The sequence below is a fragment of the Pangasianodon hypophthalmus genome, chromosome 26, assembly GCF_027358585.1.
Source record: "Pangasianodon hypophthalmus isolate fPanHyp1 chromosome 26, fPanHyp1.pri, whole genome shotgun sequence".
NCBI classification, from domain to species: Eukaryota; Metazoa; Chordata; class Actinopteri; order Siluriformes; family Pangasiidae; genus Pangasianodon; species Pangasianodon hypophthalmus.
In genome coordinates this window covers 18,567,124-18,580,159 of record NC_069735.1, presented here as the reverse complement: position 1 = coordinate 18,580,159, position 13,036 = coordinate 18,567,124, and the positions used below count along the sequence as shown (strand labels likewise).

General features: G+C 40.6%; 1 protein-coding gene across 1 annotated transcript; it reads right to left on the bottom strand.

The window, feature by feature from the left end:
• Positions 1 to 3,764: 3,764 nt before the first annotated feature.
• LOC117596145 (microfibril-associated glycoprotein 4-like) lies at positions 3,765 to 12,067 on the bottom strand. The gene is made up of 7 exons (XM_034300130.2): positions 11,918 to 12,067; positions 11,750 to 11,827; positions 11,339 to 11,566; positions 11,014 to 11,110; positions 10,064 to 10,231; positions 8,570 to 8,864; positions 3,765 to 4,056 (listed from the first exon to the last, which is right to left on the bottom strand). The coding sequence occupies exons 2-6, from the start codon at positions 11,753 to 11,755 to the stop codon at positions 8,602 to 8,604; spliced, it is 762 nt and encodes a 253-aa protein (XP_034156021.2). The 5' UTR covers positions 11,756 to 11,827; positions 11,918 to 12,067; the 3' UTR covers positions 3,765 to 4,056; positions 8,570 to 8,601.
• Positions 12,068 to 13,036: the final 969 nt, after the last annotated feature.

Sequence of the window (13,036 nt, the reverse complement as noted above, 5' to 3'; positions counted from 1 at the left end):
GATGAGACTGCAGGATTTCATTTCATGCAGTATGTCATTTTATTATGTTAAATATTTTGCTTTATAAAACAGACTAAAGTAACTTTGTTGATTTGAGTCTCCAAAAAACAAAAATTCATAATATCTGAGAGGTATTTTTTCCCCCCTGAAGTTTGTTTTCATGTTTCTTAAAAATTGCTCAGTATCGGCTTCATGTTAGAAGGACACGCAGTGTAAAATGTCCTTTGCAAGACCATAACATTTTTTTTTCCTCCTTATTAAAACTTATAACTATTTTGTAGAGATTTTATTCATTTTTCAAAATCGTCACATTTCACATTAAGGAAGAGTAGCACTCTCATCATCAATACAGCTTCTATTTTATCTAGTTATTGTAAATAAAATAACTGAGATGCAACATGCAAGGAGTCCATTTTTCCCTGGGAATCCAGGATACTTCACATTTCGCCTATTTTACAAAAAATCTCTATTTCTGTGATTTGAATTTTTGTGATTTGTTTTGAGTGTTTTGATTTTTTTTTTCTTATTTAAAAACTGTAACCTGTAAATTCAAATTATATGTGTTTAAATCTTATCCTTAGCAAGTTCAAAACAAAGAAAAAACATTAGCAAAAAAGTTTAAAATGTATTAAATATACCACAGAACAAAAATATTTAATGTTACCTGTATATAATTCAAATATGTGAAATTCATATTCACACTGTGGTAATATGAAAATGAGGCAATAGTCAGCAGAGACAATGCTCTTAAATGCACACGGAAGGACAAAACCATGCAAGGAATGAGGGTGTGATAAGTATGCACAGTAGTGAATGAGAACTGGCGGAAAGTCTTAATGCATTCCTGGTCATTCCTGTATTGTCGGTGGAACTGGATATGAAAGTAACATTGTGTTCACATGCTCTGTAAATAGTTTGGTAAATTCTAGCTTTATTGCAAAGTGCAATGTCAACACTTTTTATATAAATATATATTTTTTTATTATTTGATTCTCGGTGTGTCTTATCAAGTGGTTAATAGAAAGATTCATCTTTTAAAAAGGAAATCTGAAAACTTTATTGAGAAAGTATATCATTGCATCAAACATTACAGCTGAACTGAAATGCATTCTGTCCTTCTGCATAGAGAATGTGTATTTAATTCCATTAAAATTAAATTTAAGGAATTAAAAAAGATCATGCATTCTGCTCTCATGTAGCCTTAAATAAAATCATCATAATCAGATAAATTTACAGTTAACCTTACTCCTAACCAAACAGGTTTTTACATGATACTTAATAATATGTGATTTATTTGATTCTGAGTCTTAAATCAGAATTACAAATTAGTAAATCCTGCAGTGTATTCTGCAGCAGTATGTTCTTTATTGTTGAAAATCACACTACTCCTGATTCATTACTGACTTAATACTTGATAGCCTATTTATTTTTATTATTATTTAAATCAGTTCAATGTGTCTGATAAACCTGAGTGTGTTGGAACTTACAACTTATCTTAGAATTGGTGTTGTTTTTTATATGTAGAGTCTATCCTTCCAGACCTGTACAACTACATTCAGAAGTTCAGGCTCTCTTTGTTTATCCAGAGTTTAAAATGTGCAACTTTTTTTTTGTTTGTTTGTTTACAACTCTACCAGCAGTTGATATAACTCAAAAAAGCTTAGTGCAAAATATTGCATTTTTATTATTATTATTATTATTATTATGGTTATTTTATGCTTTCAAATACTGAACAAAAAAAACTACTTTGGATGACTTTTTTTTTTCTTTTTTTTTTCTTTTACATGCAGTCAATTTAAAAACTTGTGTTTATGCTGACAGATATTACTTAGAAATGCTTTTTATTATGGCCAAAAATTTAATTCACCACATTTAAAACATTTTGTTGGATTAACATTAATTCTACCAGCTGGCATAACTCAAAAACCCTAATGCAAAACGTTACGGTTTGCTAAAGCATGCAGTCTCTTTCTATAAGGAAGTGAGCGCTTATTTATGAGAAATCTGAAACACACCACCAGCGGTAGTTCCCCGTAATCTTTAAACAATACAATGATGATTGCAATGCTAAGATTCCATGAACATGGTGGTGTGTAGAATTTATTATAGCAGCTATTCTGTAATCTGATAAAAAAAAAAATCTGATAAAATCAGATTTAAAAAACCTACCAGGGAACAGACACAAATTATAAATGTGGATCATTAGCATAGACACAAAGGCCAATTTGTTGAAATGCGTTAATTAAAACACGTTTATTTAGTAAAATAAAAGGTACAGATAAATTAATACTTTGAATCACCTTGCAAAAATGAAGCATACTTAAGTGCATCAATAGTGTATTTCTGTATAAGTATGTAAAGATTATTCAAAATTATATTTTTCCTGTACTTTCTGGAAAATACACCCGAAATACACTTTTCTGTAGTCACAGAAATCACAGCGTACTTAAGTGTGTTTTCATTATAAGTAACACTGAAGTATATGGGAAAAGTGTATCAGTACACACAGCAGTGTATAAATATATATATATATATATATATATATATATATATATATATATATATATATATATACAGTGCTGTGCAACAGTCTTGGCACTATTTTTTAGTACAAACTTTGTTATAGATGTTTATTTTCTGACTTCTACATTATGGATTCAGTACAAAAACATTTTAGATTCCAAACATTAGTTTTCCAGCACAAAATGAAATGTTACAGAAAAATGTTTGTATGTCAGTAAAGAAAGCAGCAGATTCCATAAGAGACACTTTTCAGATAAAAACAGAATGAAGGCTGCTGGGTTTCGCTGCAGAAATAAGAAGCGAGTCGACAGTCAAAGTCTCCAGAAGAACTGTAGCTGCTTCTGCAAGATGCTCAGTAACACTTCCAGCTCATTTCCTTATAAAACTGCACACACTGCACCTCAGATACTGCTTTATTTATTTAAAGTGAAGGATCGTCACATTAAATACTGACTTTGTTTCATTTATTACTGTTTACTGCTCTTTATAGGATTTTTTTAGGCATCTTTGCTCAACAGAATTTCTTTGCATGTTCCTAAGACTTTTGCACAGTACTATATATATATATGTAAAGTACCTCATGTCTAATAAGAACTGCATCTATAAATTAAATTACACAAGTCTAATTTCTTGAGTCCAAAAAAAATCACAACTAAATGCATTCAATATATAGATTTAAATATAGCTTAATTACAATTTAAATACACTAAAGTTGTTGCAAAATATTACATTTAGTATGTATTAAAAGTGTGTATACACTTTAACAGTGTTAACAGTAGAAGATTGTAGGGGAAAGCCAGCACAACTGTGAAACGCTTGTTTTCTCTAAATGCATGTGTGAACTTCTTCCTTCAGAGGCTCTCAGACTGTTAAGAGTTCAGAATTTTTTTTAAAAAATGAAATCGAAAAATATTCAAGCAAAATGAAAATAAAAAGGATAACATCTTTATGAGCTCTGAATGTGTGTAATCAACATCCAATGATTAACTGCAATTGCTTAATATTTTCCAAGCTACGTTAAGGCTAGATTACACAGAGTAATGAGTGTGTGATGTTTAACACTGATCTCCCTGATGTACATGAAAGCATTTTATGAGTGGTGTTAATGATGACCAACACGATGTTTCAGTCGTGACGCTTTGCCAGTAAAACTGTAACGTGGGACTCTGTGAAAATGTACAGCACTCACTGACGATATCGGCAAACTTACACATCATCAAACAAGCAAATATTTGCAAGTCTGGAATTTAAACCACTTATAAGTAATTTATTTCAAATCATAAAATGTTACAATTGTACCAGCTCTCCTTTACTTTTCACAATAATTAACACATAATAAAAAACAATAAAAAATATATAATAAAAAACACTTAAATACACTTTTCTTTCACAAAGGTCTGCATAATGGCATTAGAAAAAAATAATAAAAAATTGTTGTGTTGTTATCATCTGCATCCTCCACCACCACCACCACCACCACCAACACCACCAACACCAAAACCACCACCACCACCACTTCTACCTCCACCACCAAAACCACCACCAACACCACCACCACCTCCAACACCACTTCTACCTCCACCACCAACACCACCACGACCACCAACACCACCTCCTTCACCTCCACCATCATCGACAACACCAAAAACACTTCCACCTCCACCATCCCCTCCACTTCAATGCCAACATTTCCACTTCCACCACCAAAACCACCTCCACCATCATCATCAACAACAACACCACTTCCACCTCCGGGAAGCAAACCCGGGTCTCCGGCGTGAGAAACGGACGTTCTACTATACGATGACTCAGGGGGAAAAAACGGGAAAACGAGAAGGCGATGAATAACAAAGAACAAAGATGGGCAGGAAAAACCGAAAAAAGCCAAAACTAAAGTAGAGAAAAAAAGGAGCAAAAAAAACAAGGCAAGGGGGCTAGGAAAAAACAAAAACCACAGAAGAAATTTAACTCGAGAGACACAATGAATCCAATTACAACAAAGAACTAAGGCTGAGCGATATCTAGTGGGGAAAACGTAACACAACAAAAACACAAAAAGGACCAAAACTCTGACAGGACCCCCCCCCCAGGAATGGCTCCTGACGTTCCTTCCCGACGACCTGGGCCGGTGCGCAGAAAAATTCTCGAATGAGCCCGGGGTCCAGGATATCTCGGGCCGGGACCCAGGACATCCAGGATTCGGTGGACTGTGTAGGCAGGCAGGCTGGCCGTTAATGATGCGCGGAGGGGGCGGTTTACCTGGCACAGAGAAGGGAGAAGACAAAACAGGTTTTAGCAAAGACACATGGAATGTGGGGTTAATCCTTAGTGACCTAGGGAGAAATAACTTATAAGTAACAGGATTAACTTTCCTAGCAATCCTGAAGGGGCCAATGAACTTCTGGGCCAACTTGCGGGACTCCACCCGCAAGGGAAGGTTCTTGGTGGAGAGCCAGACTCGTTGACCAGGGCGCAGCGTAGGGGCTGGTCTTCGTCATCGGTTAGCCTGCCGTTGGTACTGCTGTGAGGTCCTCAGGAGCTTAAATCTGGCTTTTCTCCAGGTTTGGCGGCAGCACTTGACGAACTGTTGGGCGGAGGGAACAGCTGTCTCCACTTCTTGCTCTGGGAATAGTGGAGGAGCATACCCAAACTGGCACTCGAACGGGGACATGCCTGTGGCAGAGGAGCGGAGAGTGTTGTGCGCGTATTCAGCCCAAATGATGAAAGTGGACCAGGAGGACGGATTGTTAGCAGCCATACACCTCAGGGGGGTCTCGAGATCCTGGTTGAATCTCTCCATCTGACCGTTGGACTCGGGATGGAACCCGGAGAATAGGCTCACGGAGGCCCCCAGAGACTCACAGAAGGCCCACCAGAAACGCAAGGAAAATTGGGGTCCCCGATCGGAGATGATGTCCTGTGGTATGCCAAAGGTGCGGAAAACATGAGTAATGATAAGCTCCTCTGTTTCTTTGGCTGTGGGTAGTTTGGGCAAGGGGATGAACTTGACGGCCTTGGAAAATCAGTCAACAATGACCATGATGCAGGTGTTACCTTGGGACGGTGGAAGCCCGGTGATGAAGTCCATGGACAGGTGGGACCAGGGCCTATGAGGGATGGGAAGAGGCTGCAGGAGACCCTGGGGAGATTGGTGCATGGTTTTGCTCTGATTACACACAGGACAGGCCCTGACATAGGTGATGACATCCTCCTTGATGGTAGGCCACCAAAATCGCCTCTGGAGGAACTCGAGAGTACGCGAGGGACCCGGATGACAAGAAAAATGGGAGGAGTGCCCCCACTGGAGAACCGGGGATCGAACAGCCCTGGGTACATACAGGCGGTTGGTAGGGCCGCTTCCTGGGTCGGGTTCTCTGGCTTGGGCTTGTCTCACTGTGTCCTCAAGTTGCCACCTGACCGGAGCTACAATTTTCGAGCTGGGAATGATAGGGAGGACCTTGTCCTCTCGAGACGTGCTACCGTAGACTCGAGACAGTGAATCAGTTTTAAGGTTCTTGGAACCAGGGCGGTAAGACAGGACAAAGTGAAATCTGTTGAAGAACAGTGACCAATGCGCCTGTCGGGGATTGAGCCGCTTGGCTTGTTGGATGTACTCGAGATTTTTGTGGTCCGTGAGTACCTGGAACGGGTATTTCGCGCCCTTGAGCCAATGCCTCCACTCCTCCAGTGCTGACTTAACAGCCAGAAGTTCTCGATCACCCACATGGTAATTTCTCTCTGTCGGGGTAAGACGGTGGGAAAAGAAAGCGCAAGGGTGCAGCTTGCCATCCTTACCCCTTTGAGACAGCACCGCTCCGACTCCTACTTCAGAGGCATCCACCTCTACAACAAAGGGAATCTCCGGATCCGGGAGAGCCAGAATAGGGGCAGAGGAGAAGCGGGACTTGAGCTCGCAGAAGGCCGACTCAGCGTCCTGGTTCCAGCGAAAGCTGGCAGAGGTGCCCTTGGTGACAGCCGACAGCGGGGCAGCAACGGAGCTGAAGTTCCAGATAAACTTGCGGTAAAAATTAGCGAACCCGAGGAAGCGTTGGACCTCTTTTACTGATGAGGGGGAAGGCCAATCCATGACTGCACGCACCTTTTTTGGGTCCATACGGATTAGACCGGGCTTGGCAATGAACCCCAATAACTGGACCTGAGTCACGTGGAACTCGCATTTCTCAGGCTTGACGTACAGGTGGTTGTCCAGTAGGCGTCTGAGGACTTTGCTAACATGGGTAACATGCTCCTGCAGCGAGCTCGAGAAAATGAGTATGTTATCCAGATAGACAAAGACGAATTTGTTAAGCATGTCCCTAAGTACGTCATTGACCAAGGTTTGAAAAACCGCAGGAGCATTAGTGAGGCCAAAAGGCATGACCAGGTACTCATAGTGCCCCGTAGGCGTGTTGAAGGCGGTCTTCCATTCGTCGCCCGGCCGGATACGCACAAGTTGGTAGGCATTAGGCAAGTCCCCTCAAAAGCGGTGGCCATGAGAGGTAGGGGATAGCGGTTGCGCACAGTGATCTGGTTGAGCCCCCTGTAATCGATACACGGCCGAAGGCCCCCGTCCTTCTTCCCGACAAAAAAGAACCCCGCCCCAGCCGGGGAAGTGGATGGACGAATAATCCCGGCCGCAAGGGACTCCTCAATGAGAAGATATGGCCTCTAGGGGGACTGGAGTCAGGGACGAGGTCAATAGCGCAGTCACAGGGACGATGAGGCTGCAATGAGGCTTTCTTCTTACTAAAAACCATCTTGAGGCGTGAGAGGTGTGAAGGACCAGCGCAGAGTCAGAGGGAGCGGCAGTGCAAGTTACTCCTGGGACAGTCCTGCCTCGCCTGTATGGGACAGAGCGTTTCCCGAGAGCTCGGGGCAAGAGGTACGGAAATGGCCAGGTCCACAGTACAAGCAACAGTGTTCCCGCATGTTTCGCTCCACAGGGGAGAGATGGGCCCTGCCCAACTGCATCGGTTCAGCGGGATCTTGGGGATCAGAGCACCCCTGAACTGCAATAGGGCTGGCCAGCTGGGTGGGGGCATGGGAACGGCTCAGCTCTCTCTCTCTCTCCGGCGATTATCCAACTGGATAGCCTGGTCAATGAGGGCCTCCAGGTCCGGGGCAGGCTCTTTAGCGGCCAGGTCGTCCTTGATAGCCTTGGATAGACCGCTCAAGAAGCAAACCATGAGGGCTTTATCATTCCAGCCACTGCCAGCGGCTATGGTCCGGAACTTGATGGCATATTCAGCAGCACTGTCATTGCCTTGCCGGAGGGTGAGGAGCCCGGCCACTCAGAGGGTGGTCAAACACTTGCTTGAATTCCTCTACAAACCTAGAGTAAACCTAGAGTAGTAAGATTGCAGTCAAGAGATCCATCAGCAACTGGGAGTGTTGGGCCATCAGGGTCTCCTGCTGAGCAAGGGCAGCCTTGTGGCGCTGTACAGAGGACTCATGCTGGGCCACAGTGGCACAGAGCTCCTGAGTGTTCAGCATTTCTGGGCTCATTATGGCTTGGTTATTCTGTCACGACCGGGAATCGAACCTGGGTCTCCGGCGTAAGAAACAGACGTTCTACTGCCACAGGGAGGTGGTGAACGAGAAAGCAATGAATAACAAAAAACAAAGATGGGCAGGAAAACCAAAAAAAGCCAAAACTAAAATAGAGAGAAAAAAAAAAACAAGGCAAGGGCGCTAGGAAACGAGACAGAAGAAATTTAACTCAAGAGACACAACTATAACGACGACAGGGGCTCAGGAAACAACAATAACCAAGCGGGGAACAAAGGCAAAAGGGACGGTTTAAATACACCAAACGGGAACAAGACACAGGTGAAAGCATTGAATCCAATTACAACAAAGAACTAAGGCTGAGCGACATCTAGTGGGGAAAACGTAACACAACAAAAACACAAAAAGGACCAAAACTCTGACAACCACCACCACCATCACCTCCAACACCAATACTTCCACTTCCACCTCCACTTCAACACCACCTCCTCCAATACTTCCACCATGTCCACCAACACCACCTCCTCCACCTCCACCATCAACAACAGGAATGTTATAAAGAGAAATTCATCACTGTGCTACAGACACAGGTCTGATCTTCATGGCGATGTATTTGAGACCATAATCATCGCCTTTCCACTGGTTCCACACATTTCCGATGGCGTAATGAGTGCCGTCCTGTCCCCACAGGTATATCCCGTTAGGATTAGAACTGTGACAGGTACTGTACCAAAAACCTCCGAGGAAGCGTTTAGCACAGTTCTCAGGATACGAGTCCTGGTCTTTATCAAAGGTGGAGAAATTCTGTCCATTGTTTGTCGCCATGGAATCACCTGCAGATAACACAAGCTGTCACTACAGACTCTGTAATGTACATTGTTTCTGAATACCGTTAATGTATATCACTTTCATCAGCATGCAGGTTTAACATGAAGGTAAACCTGTCACAGGGTTGCTACCCATCTGGTTTTAAAGCTTTGCAAAGTTCTCCTGGATGGAGGAATGGAAACCTAGCACTACAATCTCCACTTCCCTCCTACCACTGACAATTTTAGGTTTTTTATTTTAAATTTTACCATAAGTAGGGCAAGGCAATATGACAGGATAATATCTATGCTGTGATAATCTCTGTCACGGTTTGCTTTTCTGATGTATTTCAATCTCTTTTTATAAGTTTTATTTTTTTAGTCTTAACAAACTCTGATTGGAAGCAGCTGATTTGATGTTATAATTTTGCACTGAGCCTTTAAAATTATAAAATATATAAGTAATATAAAATATTGCAAAAAACTAATACTTCATATCTGTACTGTCAGACTGCTGCTGCCACAATCCATATAGCCTATTTTTTTTAGTACAAACTTTGTTATAGATTTATTTATTTTCTGACTTCTACATTACTGATTCAGTACAAAAACATTTTAGATTCCAAACATTAGTTTTCCAGCACAAACTGAAATGTTACAGAAAAATGTTTGTATGTCAGTAAAGACATAAAAAAAAAGCAGCAGATTCCATAAGAGACACTTTTCAGATAAAAACATAATGAAGGCTGCTGGGTTTCGCTGCAGAAATAAGAAGCGAGTCGACAGTCAAAGTCTCCAGAAGAACTGTGGCTGCTTCTGCAAGATGCTCAGTAACACTTCAAGCTCATTTCCTTATAAAACTGGACACACTGCACCTGTTTTATTTTTAAGCGAAGGATAAAGCGTATAAAGCATTTCACTGCGAGTCGTACTGTGTATGGTTATACATGTGACAAATAAAATTTGAATTTGAGAATTTATTTAAATAAAAAATAATATTTGATTTTATCCATTTCAGGTTTAAAGGGATTTATTTTTGTAGTCCCTATAGTCACTATTATTTATTTTTCACTATTGCCATTTTGTAGTCACTATTAAAAAAGTATTAAAAAGTAAAAATGTCTTTAAGCGTTGTTATTTGATGTTTCTGGACCAGAACACAGCGTTGGTCCAATTAATTCTCTTTGAGGTCCTTAATTATTTCTATATCTTTTGCTCTCTCTCACCTGCACCTCCATTGATGAAGCCGCTAACATTGAGTTTGTAGCCATCAGCTTCAGATTCCACAGAGAAAGAAGTGTATCGAGCGTAAACTGACACTCCCTCAAAGTCCTGCAGGTCCATTTTCAGCTCGTATTTCCTCTTATGTGTGAGCTGGTAGAGATTCTCCAATCCTTGAGGTGAACGGGAAAAAAAATGATAAAAGATATTTATTTTAAAAAATGCAAGACTGTCCAAGATAATAACCATTTGCAGTACATTCTAGATGTACAATGGATGAGTGCTAGCTTTTTAAAAGAAAGAAAGGAAGAAAGGAAGAGGGAAAGGATGAAAGAAAAGACTATATATAAAATGAATCAAAGTGCATTAGTCAGAATGGTCACATGGTGGCAGCACTGCACTGCACATTTGGCATTTTCTGTATAAAATTAAATTACCTTGGTGTTTTTATGTCTGATGTTAACTAGTAAATTAGAGATTAGTAAACTCAAAAATATTTTTGTGGTTTCTTGGTAACATGACAAGCTGCATGTTTTAACTTCAAGAGAGAGAATAAAGAGAGGCTAGTAAGGGAACGACTGTTTATAGCTGCTATAACGTAAGTGAGAACAGGAACTAACTTGTTTCACCGACGTTCCACAACAATAAATGTAACTATAAACTGATACAAAAAATTTAGCTCTACTCTTTGGCAATTTGCTGTGGTATAAGAAGAATAAAGCACTTCAGGATGTGCTGTTATAGGAAAATAATCAAGTGGTAACATTTATTCTGCTTTGCTTCAGGCCGCATCATAACACATCTATTTTTCTATATCATCATGTGCCAAAGTATTTTATTCCTTACTTACAGTTTGTCCTGATTTCAGGACAGGATCAAATTTCTGAATGTAGTAGTTCTGTCCATCATGTCATTACTTAATAGCCAGTAAGTGATCTGTGCTGTAGTTTCTCACCTAGCCAGTATTCTCCATACTTGTTCCCAAACCCTTTCTTGTAGTGTCCCCATGGTCTGTAGAAATTCACAGTGCCGTCCATTCTTCTCTGAAACACCTGGTGTGAAGGTAACACTGAACCCTTTAGGGGAAGCGCTAGTACCTATGTCAAGTTGGTCTGATGGTTTAGCACACAAAACAACTGCTCTGGACTACATTTAATTTAAATGAAATTAAGATTTGAAATTTAAAAAAAAAAAAAAGAAATACAGAGCAGAGTTTCATACTGTGAAAACTGAGGGACTACGGTATAATTCCTGTAAAGGAGACACACATTCTAACATACCGTCCACTTCCCGTCTTCTGTTTGGCTTTCCCCACATCCCATGTCACAGTACACCTGTACAGGTGTGTCTGCTGTAGGGTAGATGGTGTACACGCCACTGAGTGTTTGTCCGTTAGCGTAGACATCAGAGCAGTCAGTCGGAAACAGGTCTTGAGAAATAGGAGTACTCCCAACCAGCAGGGGGAGCAGGAGAGTCCAGAACACTGAGAACGCTGGAAACACCTTGTCCTGGAAAAAGACGCAAAAATATAGATAAAGCACAATTATATTCATTCTGAAGACATAAAACATGCTGTGAGGTTCCTTTATAAAGGGAAAGCCAGATAATTTAGAAAATGGGAAACAAACAAACCAAATGAGATTAACTTTATAACAGCGAATCTTTATATAGTAATTAGGCCATGTACTTACAGTCATTTTAGTCGCCTCCAGCTGTTCGTGAACACACTTCAATTCAAATGCAGATGTTCAGGATTGGGCCGTGGACAGCTGTAAATTAAACAAAGAATTTAAGGAATTTTTTTTACTTTCACTTTGTTCTTTTTGTTTTAAAGCTCATATTCCTGTTCCCATACCCACCTTCAAAACTAACACAGTTCAACAGAAAGTATTTGTAAATTAAAGGTACAACACACACAAGGTGTTTCTCTGATCTCTTTTCAGATGTTCATACTCCCACACTTTTAAACCCTGCTGTACTCTGAAACTCCACCTCACTGCATCATATGTGAGTCAGAATCGAAATTCCTGAAGGAAATTCCAGTAAATGAGGCCATAATCCCATGTATCTGGTGGTGAATTAATTTTTAACCAATTTACACATACAACTTTTCTGCATTGCCAGATAAATATGTAAACTGTTATTGTAGCTTAAACACAAACTAGTAAATAAGTGCATAACATCAGCTTATATGTGGAGTGATCCAAAAGACTGGACTACCAGAAATTGTAAAATTATGAGAGTCTTCTTCAATATTTACTCTGCAACTGCAACATTGCGTCAGGTGTGACCTTACAGGATTGCAAAACAGAATTACAGGTGAAGGACCATACTCTGGAACTTAGCTGCAAATATGCTGACCACTGAATCTATATAAGATACAAGATACTATACTATACTATCCTACACTATACTATACATCAAGATACTATACTGTATGTCAAACTTATTAGACATATAGACATTAGACTTATTCATGTTTATTTATTTATTTGTTTATTGGTGCCCAAACCACCTCTCAAATCAGAGGAGCAGCGGCGCTACTCCCAGGTTCTCCCAGATTGAAGAGTTCCTCACCATATTATGGAGAGTAAGCCCCTGAGGAGGAACCTCATTTCTGCCATGTGTAGTCATGACCATAGGTGAGGATAGGGATGTAGACCTAGCTCTCACACTCACTTTTTCCATCATAATGTGCGAATAAGATCCTGAAGTATATGAAGTCCTCCACCAGAGGCAAGCTCGCTCTCCTCACCTGAAGGAAGCATATTGGACTTTAAAATAAATCCCCCCCAAACCCCCAATTATCCCCAACTGTTCATCACATGGATGCTGCCCAACTGGCATTTAAACTGATCCCCAGCCTTCATCTTGCAGGTGGTCAGTCCACAAGATAGCTCCAAACCAACAGATAGCTCATTTTTATACCTTTCATGGATGTTAGGTGCAATGCCAGTTAGGCAGCTGGCATGCAATGA